The sequence below is a fragment of the Coregonus lavaretus genome, assembly GCF_964263955.1.
Source record: "Coregonus lavaretus genome assembly, contig: HAP1_SCAFFOLD_1089, whole genome shotgun sequence".
Lineage (NCBI taxonomy): Eukaryota > Metazoa > Chordata > Actinopteri > Salmoniformes > Salmonidae > Coregonus > Coregonus lavaretus.
Window position 1 is genome coordinate 126,306 of NW_028163412.1, and position 18,695 is coordinate 145,000.

Sequence of the window (18,695 nt, forward strand, 5' to 3'; positions counted from 1 at the left end):
TTACCCTATGTACATATTAGCATATCAGCATGTTACCCTGTGTACATATTAGCATATCAGCATGTTACCCTATGTACATATTAGCATATCAGCATGTTACCCTATGTACATATTAGCATATCAGCATGTTACCCTATGTAAATATTAGCATATCAGCATGTTACCCTGTGTACATATTAGCATATCAGCATGTTACCCTGTGTATATATTAGCATATCAGCATGCATTTACTTTATGTAAAGCTAATTTCTCAGTAATCACAGTTGGCTACTAAATATTATTTATACACAGCAAGTCACCTGACAATAATGGGCTACTCTCCCTTTTTATTGACCTGTCACTCTCCTGTCATGTCTCTGATATGAGCTGAGACTCAGGGAAGGAATCCCTAGGACTTTGTTTATTTTCGTTAGAGCTGCATAACCAAGTCCAAGATCGTGTGCTAGAAGAACCATCCTCACATTTATATAAAATGCCACATCTCCCCTGGAGCCCTCCTGCAGCCTGGAGGAAGTGGAAACACTCCTCCTAAATGCATCACCATCACCTTCTCAGGGTGCACATTCTATCATGACAGAATTACAGAATCCCTGGTTGGTGGGGGTCTATGGTGATTTTCAGTCCAGTGTTTAGACACTTAGGGCAAATCAAATCATGTACAAGTTGGTTTCTTTGTGACATGTGGAATAAAAGCCACTGTTGTCTGTCTGCTGTCTGGTTGATCGCTGCTAGCTGTCATCTTCATCCCAACTAATGTGCGTCTCGACGCGCTGCTGCCGGCCTCCTCCTTTTCCTCCTCTACCTGTACTGCCACTGCCTGGATCGGCTGATCAGGCTCATGTTTTCTTTCATTCACTGCTTTTCTCGCATTGGCTAACTGAGATCGCCTATTTTTTTATCCACATACTGTAGGTAAATTCTTCGAGATTTTCTCATTTTGTCTCTCTTTACGTGGATTCTTCGCGGGAGATATTTTCAAACGAGGAAGCGCTGTGTGGCACGTGAGGCCTTTTAACCAATCAGGTTGCCGGAAAGTGCCATTAAATGCCAGTAACCAATCAGGTTGCCGGAAAGTGCCATTAAAAATGTCAGTAACCAATCGGATGTCAGTAAACGCCTCCTCTTTCAGCACTACGTCACAAAGGATATAGCCATGTATGCCATGTTCCTGCCACTCGCACCAAGCCTACGGTGCGCGTCGCCAGCCCGGCCCGGCCTGTTCCTGCCACTCGCACCAAGCCAGGGGTGCGAGTCGTCAGCCCGGTACGGCCCGTTCCTGCTCCACGCACCAAGCCAGGGGTGCGCATCGTCAGCCCGGTCCGGCCCGTTGCTGCTCCACGCACCAAGCCAGGGGTGCGCATCGTCAGCCCAGTCCGGCCCGTTCCTGCTCCACGCACCAAGCCAGGGGTGCGCATCGTCAGCCCGGTCCGGCCCGTTGCTGCTCCACGCACCAAGCCAGGGGTGCGCATCGTCAGCCCGGTCCGGATCGTTCCTGCTCTACGCACCAAGCCAGGGGTGCGCGTCGTCAGTCCAGCACAACCCGTGACTGGGTTACCGGTGCCTGGTCAGGTACCGGTCAGCTGCTCCACACCGGAGCCTAAGCAATCCGCTCCTACGATGTCCAGTCCAGCTCCAGCCAGCGGGGCCAGACCAGACCAGGGGCGCTACGGGGGGATGGTTGAAGGGTGGTGGTCAAGCCCGGAGCCGGAACCGCCTTCTCAATCAGAGGCAACGAGTATCAGCTGTTGCTTGTTGTCTCTGATTGGGAGCCATACTTAAGCAGCCAGTTTTCCCACAGTATTTGTGGGATCTTGTTCCGTGTTGGTTTATGTTTGTTAACCAAGGACGTCACGTTATCGTTTGTTGTTTTGTTCGTGTTGGAATCATTAAATAAATAAGTATGTTTGCAAATAACGCTGCGCGTTGGTCCTCCTCCTTCGACGATCGTGACAATCATTTAGAATGAACCTCTTTGGGGCGATGCTATGCATAGCAGGTACATCTAGCTTAAAGACTAGCGTCTAAGGGTATGGTTTATTAACTCCCTCAGTTGGGGAGGGGGTTGGTGGGTTTGCGGTAGGGTCAGGGTATTAGCTCACCAGATGGTTACTATTTTATACTTTCATCATTTCATTTAGTTTCTATCTTTTTCCCTCTTTCTTATTATCTTTAAAGATGTCTGCTCCTAATAACTATACATTTATGACACTTAACATTAAGGTACTGTAATGAATACTCAGGGAGAAAAAGGTGTAGATTCAAGCGCAGAGCGGCAGGTGTGTATTACGCCTTTACAGAAGACAGGAATCGTGGTCACAGGCAGGCAATGGTCATACACAGGTAGGCAAACAGGCAGGTGAATCAAAACTAGGACTGAAGGCTAAAACTGGTTCTCACAAACGAGCTAGGAAAAGGCTTAGTAACTAGTGGTTCTGGTGAAAAATGTATTTTAAGTATCTCCACAATATCCCCATACGTCTTATTACCTGTTCTGTCTGGCTGTAGCAGGCTGCCTAGTAAATTAAATGTATTTGGCCCCATTACACTAAAACATGTAGGCACAATGTTGTCCTCATCCATGTCATTTACAATAACAAAATATTCAAACTGTTCTGTATATGAGCTCCAGTGCTCAATACTTTCATCAAACTGTCCAATGTTTCCAACAATTCCAGCCATTTTAAATTTCTCAATAGGCTCCTGATTGTCACTCACTTCAATATTGTTCTCAACCACAGCAATATTTTCCTCAGTCCCGTGATCTTCATTCACTTCACTGACTGACGTTTCCTCCTAAATTCGCTCATTTAGCAGTTTTAATTAAAAGGTTTGTCTTCACAGTTGAATAAATGTCCTTTCCTTTAATCACTGTATATTCCTCCCTTTTAATCACGTTGTTTTCCCGCTCCGATGTCCGTCTCCAGTCCTTTTCTGCCGTCCATGACGATGTTAACTCTCTTTCTTAGCTAGCTCAACTATGCACTTGCCTCTGCTAGCAATACACTGTGCTAACATTATCCTAGACTGGACCACAGAAAATAACAGTTTTAAACAGTTGTAAAACCCCACTTCTTCCAGACAGAATAGTTCCTGAAGATTCGGACTTACTCATCGCCAATCTGTTGTTATGTCTCGTGGGTTTCATAACCACGTCTGTACAACAATTCAATAATGATGAGACAGGAGACAGGAATCAGTTCAACCATTTATCTGGAACGTGATCATCTCAACAAATACAAACCCCCATGATGCTCTGCGGCACAATTCCAATACACAGTAAATACATAAGTAAATAGACACGAAATCAAACTCAGAGGATTTTAAATGTTCAGTTGTAGAAAGTAGGGCCATGGGATAGGGTCAGAAAGGTCAGTATGTTTGATAACTGGTTACAGAGGTGACATAACAAGCATAAGGTCCATTATAACACAGTGAAGTAGAGGTGGGAGCTAAAAGCAGACATGGACAGTGAGACGGTGTGAGGAGGTCAGGGGTGTGTGTGTGTCCAGTGTGTGTCCTGTGTGTGTGTGTGTGTGTGTGTGTGTGTGTGTGTGTGAGTGTGTGTGTATGTCCAGTGTGTGTGTGTGTGTGTCCAGTGTGTGTGCGTGTGTGTGTCCACTGTTTGTGTGTGTGTCCATTGTGTGTGTGTGTGTGTCCATTGTGTGTGTGTGTGTATCCAGTGTGTGTGCGCGTGTGTCCACTGTTTGTGTGTGTGTCTAGTGTGTTTGTGTTTGTGTGTGTGTGTGTATCCAGTGTGTGTTCAGTGTGTGTGTCCAGTGTTTGTGTGTGTGTGTGTGTGTGTGTTCAGCATGTGTGTGTTCAGTGTGTGTGTGTCCAGGGTGTGTGTGTCTAGTGTGTGTGTGTGTTCAGTGTGTTTGTGTGTGAGTCCAGTGTGTGTGTTCAGTGTGTGTGTGTGTGTGTTCAGTGTGTGTGTGTGTGTCTCGTGTGTGTTGTTGTGTCCCAAGTGTGTTTGTGTATGTGTGTGTGTGTGTCCAGTGTGTGTGTGTGTGTGTGTGTCCAGTGTGTGTGTATGTGTGTGTGTGTGTGTGTTTGTCCTGCGTGTGTCTGTCCAGCGTGTGTGTGTGTGTGTGTGTGTGTGTGTGTGTGTGTGTGTGTGTGTGTGTGTGTGTGTGTGTGTATGTGTGTCCATTGTGTGTGTGTCCAGTGTGTGTGTGTGTGTCCAGTGTGAGTGTGTCCAGTGTGTGTGTGTCCAGTGTGTGTGTTTGTGTGTGTGTGTGTGTTTGTGTGTGTCCAGTGTATGTGTGTGTGTGTGTGTGTGTGTGTGTGTGTGTGTGTGTGTGTGTGTGTGTGTGTTTGTGTCCAGTGTGTGTGTTTGTGTGTCCAGTATGTGTCCAGTGTGTATGTGTCCAGTGTGTGTGTTTGTCCAGTGTGTGTGTTAGTGTGTGTGTGTGTGTGTGTGTGTTTGTGTGTGTGTGTGTTTGTGTCCAGTGTGTGTGTTTGTGTGTGTGTGTGTGTTTGTGTCCAGTGTGTGTGTTTGTGTCCAGTGTGTGTGTTTGTGTGTCCAGTATGTGTCCAGTGTGTATGTGTCCAGTGTGTGTGTTTGTCCAGTGTGTGTGTTTAATGTGTTTGTGTGTGTGTGTGCCCAGTGTGTGTGTGTGTGTGTGTGTCAGTGTTACCATGGTTATTATTTACAGGGACACTGAGGAGTCAACATCAACCCTAAACCCTGGATAGAGGGGCTCAGTGAATGTGGTGTAGAATGTGTACAGGTGGGTCAGTGTGTCAGAGGAGACTCTGTAGAAGGACAGAGTGCCGGCTGGCCAGTCCAGATACACTCCTACTCTGTGGGAGCTGGAGGAGCGGACGTCTATGGTAGTGGACTTATTATTGTGACAGGCAGAGTAACTGTTGAGGAGGCAGATCAGACTCCAGGACTTGTCATTACATCCAATCACACAGTCACTACCCCCTCCTCTCCTGCTGATTCCTTTATATGCCACTCCTATAACAGCCCTGCTCCCACTCCTCTCTACCTCCCAGTAACAGCGCCCAGTCAGACCCTCTCTACACAGCACCTGTTCACAGTCCTCAAATCTCTCTGGGTGATCAGGATACGGCTGCTTCTCTCTCCTCCATGTCACCTTTCTGTTCTCCTCAGACAGAGAGAGGAATCTGTTTACTGTGTTTAGGTCCAGTGTGAGATCACAGACATCTGATGGATGAAACCAGACACAATATTAGAAATCATCATCATTCACATTAGAATGTTAACTCACTTTTCACTAATTCATTTAATGTAAATGTTTCTAGGTATCAAAAGGAGAGGTTAAGGTAACTTGAGACTTGTTGAATGATCATATGTTATACTGTATAGTAATATAAAACACACTTATTCCCATTAATTACACACACACACACACACACATCCTGAACACACACTCACTGGAAACACACACACACACACACACATTTCTAACGTAACACGAACACGCAACACACACAGACATTAATTACATACACACACACACACATCCTGAATACACATACACCCTGAACACACACACACACACACCTTCATGCATGCATGCATGAAAACACACACACACATTTCTAAAGTAACACAAACACGCCACACACACACACACACATTGTCAAAGCAACTCTTTGTAAACTTTGGTGTCCCTGATTTGTGCTTCTGTAGAACTACAGCTGATATTTAATATGACCAAGTAAGTAATGATGGTGGTCTCTGACTTTGACTTCACTTGAATTAAGACTTATTCTTAGTCATATTCTTCACAGCAGTCAACACTCACATTTTCTAAGTCCAGGTTTCATTGTGTTCTCTCCACCATGTTCCACACTGTAGCGGTAAGCAGAAGAACAGACAGTCATTGAGGGATACACCTGAACTCACACACACACACACACACACACACACACACACACACACACACACACACACACACACACACACACACACACACACACACACACACACACACCCCTACAGTCAGCATGTAACTTTGTGTGTGTCTAGTGTGTACAGTGTTTGTGTGTGTGTGTCCTTTGTGTGTATGTGTCCAGTGTGTGTGTACGGTGTGTGTGTGTGTGTCCAGTGTGTGTGAGTGTGTGTGTGTGTGTATTTGTGTGTGTGTTTCCTTTTTGTGTGTCTGGGACCAGTGTGTGTGTGTGTGTGTGTGTGTGTGTGTGTGTGTGTGTGTGTGTGTGTGTGTCCAGTTTCTGTTTGTATGTGTGTCAAGTATGTGTGTGTGTGTGTCCAGTGTGTGTGTGTGAGTCCAGTGTGTGTCCAGTGTGTTTGTGTGTGTGTCCAGTGTGTGTGTGTGTCCTGTGTGTGTGTGTAGGTGTGTGTGTGTTTGTCCAGTGAGAGTGTGTGTCCAGTGTGTGTGTGTGTGTGAGTGTGTGTGTCCATTGTGTGTGAGTGTGTGTGTGTGTGTCCAGTGTGTGTGTGTGTGTGGGTCCAGTGTGTGTGTGTGTGTGTGTGTGTGTCTGTGTGTGTGTGTGTGTGTGTGTGTGTGTGTGTGTATTTGTGTGTGTGTTTCCTTTTTGTGTGTCTGGGACCAGTGTGTGTGTGTGTGTGTGTGTGTGTGTGTGTCCAGTTTGTGTGTGTATGTGTGTCAAGTGTGTGTGTGTCCAGTGTGTGTGTGTGTGTGTCCAGTGTGTGTGTGTGAGTCCAGTGTGTGTCCAGTGTGTTAGTGTGTGTGTCCAGTGTGTGTGTGTGTCCTGTGTGTGTGTGTGTGTAGGTGTGTGTGTGTTTGTCCAGTGTGCGTGTGTGTCCAGTGTGTGTGTGTGTGTGTGTGTGTGTGTGTGCCCAGTGTGTGTTTGTGTCCAGTCTGTGTGTGTGTGTCTGTGTATCCATTGTGTGTGAGTGTGTGTGTGTGTGTGTCCATAGTGTGTGAGTGTGTGCGTGTGTGTCCAGTGTGTGTGTGTGGGTCCAGTGTGTGTGTGTGTGTGTGTGTGTGTCTGTGTGTGTGTGTGGGTCCAGTGTGTGAGTGTGTGTGTGTGTCCAGTGTGTGTGTGTGTGTGTGTGTGTGTGTGTGTGTGTGTGTGTGTGTGTGTGTCCACTGTCTGTGTGTGTGTGTATTTGTGTGTGTGTTTCCTTTTTGTGTGTCTGGGACCAGTGTGTGTGTGTGTGTATGTGTGTCAAGAGTGTGTGTGTCCAGTGTGTGTGTCTGTGTGTATCCTTTGTGTATGTGTCCAGTGTGTGTATGCGTGTCCAGTTTGTGTGTGTGTGTCCAGTGTGTGTGTGTGTGTGTGTGAGTCCAGTGTGTGTCCAGTGTGTGTGTGTGTGCGTGTGTGTCCAGTGTGTGTGTGCGTGTGTGTGTGTGCCCAGTGTGTGTGTGTGTCCAGTGTGTGTATATGTGTGTCCTTTGTGTGTGTGTGTGTGTGTCCACTTTGTGTGTGTCTAGTGTGTGTGTGTGTGTGTGTGTGTGTGTGTGTGTGTCTGTCCAGTGTGTGTCCAGTGTGTTTGTGTGTGTGTGTGTGTCCACTCTGTGTGTGTGTGTGTGTGTGTCCAGTGTGTGAGTGTGTGTGTGTCCAGTGTGTGTCCAGTGTGTTGTGTGTGTATCCAGTGTGTTTGTGTGTCCATTGTGTGTGTGTGTGTGTGTGTGTGTGTGTCCAGTTTGTGTGTTTGTCCAGTGTGGGTGTGTGTGTGTGAGTGTGTGTGTCCAGTGTGTGTGTGTGTGTGTGTGTGCACGTGTATCAGGACACACACTGGACACACACACACACTGGACCCACAAACACACACACACACTCACGCACTGGACACACACATACACACACACACACACACACACACACACACACACACACACACACACACACACACACACAAACACACACTAACACTAACACACACACACACACTGGACACACACACACACGCACTGGACACACACACACACACTGGACACACACACACGCACTGGACACACACATACACACACACACACACACACTGGACACACACACACACACACACACACACACACACACACACACACACTCACACTAACACTAACATACACACACACTGGACACACACACACACACACACACTGGACACACACAGACACACACACCGGGGACACACACAAACACACACACACACACTGGACACACACTGGACACACACACACACACTGGACACACACACACACTGGACACACACACACACACTGGACACACACACTGGACACACACACACACACTGGACACACACACACACTGGACACACACACACACACTGGACACACACGCACACTGGACCCACACACACACACACTGGACACACACACACACTCACACACACACACACAGTCTTTATATAACTTAGTCCAAGTGGTGGTCAGAATGTTTGTCTTAACTAGCCTGATAACTCCAACATGTCTGATATGAACATTGACATAAACCCTCTACATACTTGAGTTTCTCCAGTCTGCAGTGTGGATCCTCCAGTCCAGCAGAGAGCAGTCTGACTCCTGAGTCTCCTGGGTGATTGTAGCTCAGGTCCAGCTCTCTCAGGTGTGAGGGGTTTGAATTCAGAGCTGAGACCAGAGAAGCACAGCCTTCCTCTGTGACTAGACAGCCTGACAGCCTGCAAAGAGTCAAATCATATTAAAACCACACTGCTATTCTTTGGTGGTGAAAATAGTGGCAGTATATTTTTTTCACAGTTTAGAAATGAAAGCATTTATGTATCTATTCCCCCTATTTAAAAAAGTCATAATCCCCCTATTTGGAAAAAGTCATAAGTATTCTGACCATTTGACTTATAGTGTATTAAAGTTGTCAAAAGTTGAGTATTTGGTTGTAAACTCATTGGTTGCATTTGCAGTTTGTTTTGGTTGTGTTTTGGGTTATGTTTTGTCCAATAGTAACTGAATGGTGGATGATGACTGGATTAATCTTCTGTCTAAGTGAGTAGATAACAGGTTTCTAAACACTACTAAATTAATCCTGATGATGACATGATTAAGACAAATCATGAATGAATCATGAATTATAATGAGTGAGAAAGTTACAGAGGCTACAACAAAACATGCTAACCTCTCACCATTACCAAAAACAGAGGGGGTATGATCCTTGTTCCTCTGTAACTTTCTCATTCATCATCATTCACAATTCATTCATGATTATTCATAATCATGGTAGCATCCACATGAACGTAGAAGTGTTCAGAAACATCTTCTATTCTTACTGACAATACAAGTGAAGTGACTCCAAAATGACAGGACATTATTCACCATTCAGTTTCTATTGGGAAAAACATCATCCAAAACACAACCAAGACAAACTGCAAATGTATTCAACAAGTTTGTAGAATCACAGGCTTGATGTAATCACTGCAGGCAAAGAATATTCAAAGACCAAACACTAAAACACTAAACATTGGACTAAATTAATTTGTCCAAATAGTTATGACTTTTTCAAATGGTAGAACTAGAGAACTACATACATAGAGTGCTTTCATTTCTAAACAGTAAAACAGGTATGTATGAATACCCTCAAATAAAAAGTGACATTCTGTACTGTTGCCTAATATGAAACAATTTCAAATCCAAAATGCTGGAGCATAGCACCAAATGTAAAACTGTAAGCTTCACTGTCCAAACACATATGGTGTGGACTATGTGTGCCTGGTAAACACATGTGGATCTGGTGAACAGTTATCACTTGTTGACCAACTACAGGAATACTGACCTCAGAGTCTCCAGTTTACAGTGGGGATTCCCCAGTCCAGCAGAGAGCAGCTTCACTCCTGAATCCTTCAGGTCATTGTTACTCAGATCCAGCTCTCTCAGGTGTGAGGGGTTTGACTTCAGAGCTGAGACCAGAGAAGCACAGCCTTCCTCTGTGACTAGACAGCCTGACAGCCTGCAAAGAGTCAAATCATATTAAAACCACATTGCTATTCTTTGGTGGTCAAAATAGTGGCAGTATATTTTTTTCAACATATTCAGATATATCAGTGTCCTGAAACCTGCCATATCTATTCATAAATGAATGTTTCATTATTAGAAATGACAAATTATCAAAGTATTGCATGTAGATAGAAAAATGTATAAAACAAATATTTGAGTAGACTGACCAGAGCAGTTTAAAAAGCAGTATCAGTCAAAAGACAGACAGTGAGGTATCAGATTTAGATTGTATTGAGTATACAGTCCACACCATATCTAGTTTGACAGTGAAACTGACATTTTAAATGTGGCTCTATAATCCAGCATTTTGGATTTGAGATCAAATGTTTCATATGAGGTGACAGTATATAATGTCACCTTTTATTTGAGGGTATTTTAATACTTATCTGTTTCACCGTTTAGAAATGAAAGCACTTTATGTTACTAGTCCCCCCCATTTGACGAAGTCAAACGTATTCTGACCATTTCACTTATAGTGTATTAAAGTAGTCAAAAGTTTAGTATTTGGTTCCAAACTCGTTGGTTGCATTTGCAGTTTGTTTTGGGTTATGTTTTGCCCAATAGTAACTGAATGGTGGATGATGACTGGAGTAATTTTCTGTCTAAGTGAGTAGATAACAGGTTTCTGTAGCTGTGCCACTAGAGATCCTGGTTCGAATCCAGGCTCTGTCGTAGCCGGCCGCGACCGGGAGACCCATGGGGCGGCGCACAATTGGCCCAGCGTCGTCCAGGGTAGGGGAGGGAATGGCCGGCAGGGATGTAGTTTGGTTGGTAGAGCATGGCGTTTGCAACGCTAGGGTTGTGGGTTCGATTCCCACGGGGGGCCAGTATGAAAAAATTTAATAAAAAATAATGTATGCACTCACTAACTGGAAGTCGCTCTGGATAAGAGCGTCTGCTAAATGACTAAAATGTAAATGTTTCTAAACACTACTAAATGAATCCTAATGATGCCATGATTAAGAAAAATTATGAATGAATCATGAATAATAATGAGTGAGAAAGTTACAGAGGCTACAACAAAACATGCTAACCTCTCACCATTACCAATAACAGAGGGGGTATGATCCTTGTTCCTCTGTAACTTTCTCATTCATCATCATTCACGATTCATTCATGATTATTCATAATCATAGTAGAATCCACATGAATGTAGAAGTGTTCAGAAACATCTTCTATTCTTACTGACAATACAAGTGAAGTGACTCCAAAATGACAGGACATTATTCACCATTCAGTTTCTATTGGGAAAAACATCATCCAAAACACAACCAAGACAAACTGCAAATGCATTCAACAAGTTTGTAGAATCACAAGCTTGATGTAATCACTGCAGGCAAAGAATATTCAAAGACCAAACACTAAAACACTAAACATTGGACTAAATTAATTTGTCCAAATACTTATGACTTTTTCAAATGGGAGAACTACATACATTAAGTGCTTTAATTTCTAAACAGTAAAACAGGTACAGTCGTATGAAAAAGTTTGGGCACCCCTGACAATTTCCATGATTTCCATTTATAAATAATTGGGTGTTTGGATGAGCAATTTCATTTTGATCTATCAAATAACTGATGGACACAGTCATATTTCAGTAGTGAAATTAGGTTTATTGGATTAACAGAAAATATATATGAAATATGCATCAAAATGAAATTAGACAGGTGCATAAATTTGGGCACCCCAACAGAAAAATCACATCAATATTTAGTAGAGCCTCCTTTTGCTAAAATAACAGCCTCTAGACGCTTCCTATAGCCTCTAATGAGTGTCTGGATTCTGGATGAAGGTATTTTGGACCATTTCTCCTTACAAAACATCTCCACTTCAGTTAGGTTTGATGGTTGCCGAGCATGGACAGCCTGCTTCAAATCATCCCACAGATTCTCAATGATATTCAGGTCTGGGGACTGGGATGGCCATTCCAGAACATTGTACTTGTTCCTCTGCATAAATGCCCGGGTAGATTTTGAGCAGTGTTTTGGGTCGTTGTCTTGTTGGAATATTCAGCCCCGGCGTAACTTCGACTTTGTGTCTGATTCTTCAACATTATTCCCAAGAATCTGCTGATATTGAGTGGAATCCATGCGACCCTCAACTTTAACAATATTCCCAGTACCGGCACTGGCCATACAGCCCCACAGCATGATGAACCCCCACCAAATTTGACTGTGGGTAGCAAGTGTTTTTCTTGGAACGCTGTGTTCTTTTGCCGCCATGCATAACGCCCCTTGTTATGACCAAATAACTAAATATTTGTTTCATCAGTCCACAGCACCTTATTCCAAAATGAAGCTGGCTTGTCCAAATGTGCGTTTGCATACCTCAAGCGACTCTGTTTGTGGCGTGTGGCAGAAAAGGCTTCTTCCGCATCACTCTCCCGTACAGCTTCTCCTTGTGCAAAGTGCGCTGAATTGTTGAACGATGCACAGTGACACCATCTGCAGCAAGATGATGTTGTAGGTCTTTGGAAGTGGTCTGTGGGCTGTTTTTGACCGTTCTCACCATCCTTCGCCTTTGCCTCTCCGATATTTTACTTGGCCTGCCACTTCCGGCCTTAACAAGAACTGTGCCTGTGGTCTTCCATTTCTTCACAATGTTCCTCACAGTGGACACTCAGAGCTTACATCTCTGCGATAGCTTTTTGTATCCTTCCCCTAAACCATAATGTTGAACAATCTTTGTTTTCAGGTCATTTGAGAGTTGTTTTGAGGCCCCCATGTTGCCACTCTTCAGAGGAGAGTCAAAGAGAACAACAACTTGCAATTGGCCACCTTAAATACATTTTCTCATGATTGGATGCATGTGTCTATGAAGTTCAAGGCTTAATGAGTTCACCAAACCAATTGTGTGTTCCAATGAATCAGTGCTAAGTAGTTACAGGTATTCAAATCAACAGAATGACAAGGGTGCCCACATTTTTGCATAGCCTATTTTTCACATCTGATTTAATTTCATACAACTTAATATTGCTACACTAAAAATCTTTGTCTGGACAATACCCCAGTACTCAGCTTTTATTAGAAAATGAATGGCATGCCACTGTGATCATTTTCTGTGATGACAGAGTAAATTATTATGCAGCCTCAGAGGGGTGCCCAAACTTTTTCATACGACTGTATGTATGAATACCCTCAAATAAAAAGTGACATTATATACTGTCACCTAATATGAAACATTATATCTCAAATCCAAAATGCTGGAGCATAGCACCAAATGTAAAACTGTAAGCTTCATTGTCCAAACACATATGGTGTGGACTATGTGTGCCTGGTAAACACATGTGGATCTGGTGAACAGTTATCACTTGTTGACCAACTACAGGAATACTGACCTCAGAGTCTCCAGTTTACAGTGGGGATTCCCCAGTCCAGCAGAGAGCAGCTTCACTCCTGAATCCTTCAGGTCATTGTTACTCAGATCCAGCTCTCTCAGGTGTGAGGGGTTTGACTTCAGAGCTGAGACCAGAGAAGCACAGCCTTCCTCTGTGACTAGACAGCCTGACAGCCTGCAAAGAGTCAAATCATATTAAAACCACACTGCTATTTTTTGGTGGTGAAAATAGTGGCAATATATTTTTTCAACATATTCAGATATATCAGTGTCCTGAAACCTGACATATCTATTCATAAATTAATGTATCATTATTTGAAATTATCAAATTATTGCTTGTAGATAGAAAAATGTTTGTACAAATATTTGAGTAGACTGACCAGAGCAGTTTAAAAAGCAGTATCAGTCAAAAGACAGACAGTGAGGTATCAGATTTAGATTGACTTTATGTATCTAGTCCCCCATTTGAAGAAGTCAAAAGTATTCTGACCAATTCACTTATAGTGTATTAAAGTAGTCAAAAGTTTAGTATTTGGTCCCAAACTCGTTGGTTGCATTTGCAGTTTGTTTTGGTTGTGTTTTGGGTTATGTTTTGCCCGATAGTAACTGAATGGTGGATGATGACTGGAGTAATTTTCTGTCTAAGTGAGTAGATAACATGTTTCTAAACACTACTAAATTAATCCTGATGATGCCATGATTAAGAATAATCATGAATGAATCATGAATAATAATGAGTGAGAGAGTTACAGAGGCTACAACAAAACATGCTAACCTCTCACCATTACCAATAACAGAGGGGGTATGATCCTTGTTCCTCTGTAACTTTCTCATTCATCATCATTCACGATTCATTCATGATTATTCATAATCATGGTAGCATCCACATGAATGTAGAAGTGTTCAGAAACATCTTCTATTCTTACTGACAATACAAGTGAAGTGACTCCAAAATGACAGGACATTATTCACCATTCAGTTTCTATTGGGAAAAACATAATCCAAAACACAACCAAGACAAACTGCAAATGTATTCAACAAGTTTGTAGAATCACAAGCTTGATGTAATCACTGTGGGTAAGGAATATGGGACCACATACTACACTTTGGACTAAATTAATTTGTCCAAATACTTATGACTTTTTCAAATGGGAGAACTAGATACATAAAGTGCTTTCATTTCTAAACAGTACAACAGGTATGTATGAATACCCTCAAATAAAAAGTGACATTCTGTACTGTTGCCTAATATGAAACATTATATCTCAAATCCAAAATGATGGAGCATAGCACCAAATGTAAAACTGTAAGCTTCACTGTCCAAACACATATGTTGTGGACTATGTGTGCCTGGTAAACACATGTGGATCTGGTGAACAGTTATCACTTGTTGACCAACTACAGGAATACTGACCTCAGAGTCTCCAGTTTACAGTGGGGATTCCCCAGTCCAGCAGAGAGCAGCTTCACTCCTGAATCCTTCAGGTCATTGTTACTCAGATCCAGCGCTCTCAGGTTTGAGGGGTTTAAACTGAGAGCTGAGGCCAACACTTCACAGGATGTGTCTGTGAGTTTACAGCCAGTGAGTCTGTCAACAGAGTAAATACCATGAGGGACAGGTTGTATTAAAATGTTACATTTAGCTTTTCCTGCTTACACTGTTACCCCTGCACTAATAATGTGAACACTGTGTATAGATGTCTCAATGCTACAACTTTTCTGATCCGTTTTATATTACAGTTTGTTTAAGACTTTTCAGCTGATAGAAAGTTTAGTCAGCCAATGAAAATATTGTTGTTCTTACATACAGTCAAGTTTGGTCTGAGGGATAGTCACATGAGTACTTACAGATCCAGTCAGCCAATAAAAATGCTGCTGTAACTACAATGTATTTTGTTGTGGGATATTTCCATGAATACTTACAGAGCTTTCCTGCAGCCTCTCACAGCTGGGAGCAGTCTCCTACGACCCTCCTCTGATGTCTTGTATACCTTCGGGTCAAACACATCCAGAACCTCCTCTGATATCTGTAGCATGTAGGCCAGAGCTGAACACTGAGAATGTGTGAGGTTTTTGGATCTCTTCTCTGACCTCAAGTACGCTTGGATTTCCTCCTGTACTGAATGGTCTTTCATCTCTATCAGACAGTGGAAGAGATTGATGCACCTCTCAGGGGAGATGTTCTTCCTCTGCATCACCTTAAGGGATCGGATTGTTTTCTGGATGCTGTCTGGACTGCTTTCTGTCTGTGTCACCAGACCTCGTAGGAGTTTCTGATTGGACTCCAGTGACAAGCCATGAAGGAAGCGGACAAAGAGGTCCAGGTGTCCGTTCTTGCTCGCCAAGGCTTTATCCACGGTACTCTTCAGCAGCTCATGCGAGGTTAGCTCTTCAGATGCAGCTCTAGACTTTCTCTTGAGGAAGGGCTTCAGTGCATCCATGTTCTTGGTTGTGTAACAATGGTACATGTAGACAGCTGAGAGAAACTCCTGAATGCTCAGATGAACAAAGCAGTACACCACTCTCTGAAATAACACAGACTCTTCTTTAAAGATTTGTGTGCACACTCCTGAGTACACTGAGGCTTCTTTGACATCAATGCCACACTCTTTCAGGTCTTCTTCATAGAACATGAGATTACCCTTCTCCAGATTTTCAAACGCCAGCTTCCCCAGCTTCAGAAGAATTTCCTTATCTGACTCCATGAGCTCCTGTTGATCCATCTCATCTCTTCCATGATATTTCTGGTTCTTCAGGCTGGTCTGAATGAGCAGGAAATGTATTGCCATCTCAGTCAGAGTCGTGGGAATCTCTCTACTCTTGTCTGTACTCAACATGTGCTCAAGGACTATTGCAGAAATCCAACAGAGCACTGGCATGTGGCACATGATGTGGAGGCTCCTTGATGTCTTTATGTGTGAGATGATTCTGCTGGCCAGGTCCTCATCACTGAATCTCTTCCTGAAGTACTCCTCCTTCTGTGGGTCATTGAACCCTCGTACCTCTGTCACCTGGTCAACATACTTAGGGGGGATCTGATTGGTTGCTGCTGGTCGGGAGGTTATCCATAGGAGAGCAGAGGGAAGCAGATTCCCCTTGATGAGGTTTGTCAGCAGAACATCGACAGACGATGTCTGGGTGACATCAGACACCTTTTCATTGTGCTGGAAATCCAATGGAAGTCTGCTTTCATCCAAACCATCAAAGATGAACATAGCTTTACAGGCAGTGAGTTTCTTTGCATTGCCTATGTCTAGTTCTGTGTGGAAGCCATTTAAAAGTCTGAGAAGACTGTACTGGAGATCTTTAATCAAGTTCAGCTCCCGGAAAGGAAGCACAAATATGATATCCACATCTTGGTTCGCCTTCTCTTCAGCCCAGTCTAGGATTAACTTCTGCACAGAGACTGTTTTTCCGATGCCAGCGATGCCCTTCGTCAGCACAGTTCTGATGCTTCTCTCTTGGCCTGGTAAGGGTTTAAAGATGTCATTGCAGTGGATTGCTGTGTCATGTGAGGTTGGTGTCCTGGATGCTGTCTCTAGCTGCCACACCTCATGTTCATTGTTAACCCCTTCACTCTCTCCTTCTGTGATGTAGAGCTCTGTGTAAATCCTGTTGAGGGGAGTTTGGTTCCCTGCTTTTTCCATGCCTTCTATCACACATTCATACCTCCTTTTCAGACTGTCTTTATGGTTTACTATAGCTCTCTGCAGGTTGTCATTCACTACAAGGGAAGAGGAAAAATGATGTGTATCAGAAACATTCATTGACAGGATGAAAAGTGGGCCTTCCACAACTACAGTAACTTCTATTATCTCATAATATTGTAGTTAACTACTGTAAATCATATTAAGGTATTGACTTGGCCCACGTGTGCAAGTGGTCTTACTGTTTTCAGAGCCTCTTGTTTTATTGGGTTGACTCAGCTGCTGTAGTACAGGCCGTGTTCTGGATCTCTTTCTACACTGAGGACAGTCATAGTCTCCTGAAGGAGGAGGTTTCTCCCAGTATCTGGTGATGCACTGTCTGCAGAACCTGTGTCCACAGGTGATAGAGACTGGATCCCTCAGCACCTGCTGACACACTGCACACCTGGACAGATCCTCTGGCAGAGTAGACCTTCCACTATAGAGATAAAGGAGAGAGAGATTGTAGATGTTAATACTGATCCTCTAACCTAGTAGACCTTCCACTACAGAGATAAAGGAGAGAGAGATTGTAGATGTTAATACTGATCCTCTAACAGAGTAGACCATCCACTATAGATATAAAGGATAGAGAGATTGTAGATGTTAATACTGATCATTTAACAGAGTAGACCTTCCATAATAGATATAAAGGAGAGAGAGATTGTAGATGTTAATACTGATCCTTTAACAGAGTAGACCATCCACTACAGAGATAAAGGAGAGAGAGATTGTAGATGTTAATACTGATCCTCTAACAGAGTAGACCATCCACTACAGAGATAAAGGAGAGAGAGATTGTAGATGTTAATACTGATCCTTTAACAGAGTAGACCTTCCACTACAGAGATAAAGGAGAGAGAGAGAGATTGTAGATGTTAATACTGATCCTTTAACAGAGTGGACCTTCCACTACAGAGATAAAGGAGAGAGAGAGAGATTGTAGATGTTAATACTGATCCTCTAACAGAGTAGACCATCCACTATAGAGATAAAGGAGAGAGAGAGATTGTAGATGTTAATACTGATCCTTTAACAGAGTAGACCTTCCACTACAGAGATAAAGGAGAGAGAGAGATTGTAGATGTTAATACTGATCCTTTAACAGAGTAGACCTTCCACTACAGAGATAAAGGAGAGAGAGATTGTAAATGTTAATACTGATCCTTTAACAGAGTAGACCTTCCACTACAGAGATAAAGGAGAGAGAGATTGTAGATGTTAATACTGATCCTCTGGCAGAGTAGACCTTCCACTACAGAGATAAAGGAGAGAGAGAGATTGTAGATGTTAATACTGATCCTTTAACAGAGTAGACCTTCCACTATAGAGATAAAGGAGAGCGAGATTGTAGATGTTAATACTGATCCTCTGGCAGAACAGACAGACAGACAGACACAGAGAGAGAGAGAGAGAGAGAGAGAGAGAGAGAGAGCGAGAGAGACTTAATACTGATCCTCTGGCAGAGCTGCAGAAAGTTTAGTGATGTTTGGAGTCATACAGTATGTATCAGGACCTTGACATATACAGTAGATGGACCTCCAGTAACACCATGAATGTTTTAATGATCAGAATGGAGCAAAGAACAAGATGGGTTTGTTAATCCATGGAAATATCTTCATGATAAATCACAATCTTGACATTTCAGTTCATACAATGGATCAGTTGTACAATCAATATAAGTCTTAAATCAATATATGTTAGAGGATTCCACCTAGTAGTAGTAGTAGTAGTAGTAGTAGTAGTAGTAGTAGTAGTAGTAGTA

General features: G+C 43.1%; 2 protein-coding genes across 2 annotated transcripts in view; both read right to left on the bottom strand.

The window, feature by feature from the left end:
- Positions 1 to 12,527: 12,527 nt before the first annotated feature.
- Positions 12,528 to 16,891, bottom strand: LOC311118170 (NLR family CARD domain-containing protein 3-like; the record flags this gene model as incomplete). Its single annotated transcript, XM_084193028.1, has 4 exons — positions 12,528 to 12,641; positions 14,715 to 14,832; positions 15,168 to 16,116; positions 16,444 to 16,891. 4 exons carry the CDS (start codon positions 16,889 to 16,891, stop codon positions 12,528 to 12,530), a joined length of 1,629 nt encoding a protein of 542 aa, XP_084049154.1.
- A 109-nt stretch (positions 16,892 to 17,000) lies between these two features.
- Positions 17,001 to 18,695, bottom strand: part of LOC311118172 (uncharacterized protein) — a 6,104-nt gene continuing 4,409 nt past the window's right edge. Inside the window, exon 4 of the mRNA XM_084193029.1 lies at positions 17,001 to 17,369. Within this exon, the coding sequence (XP_084049155.1) occupies positions 17,075 to 17,369 (295 nt within the window). The 3' untranslated portion in view covers positions 17,001 to 17,074. The remainder of the gene's footprint in view (positions 17,370 to 18,695) is intronic.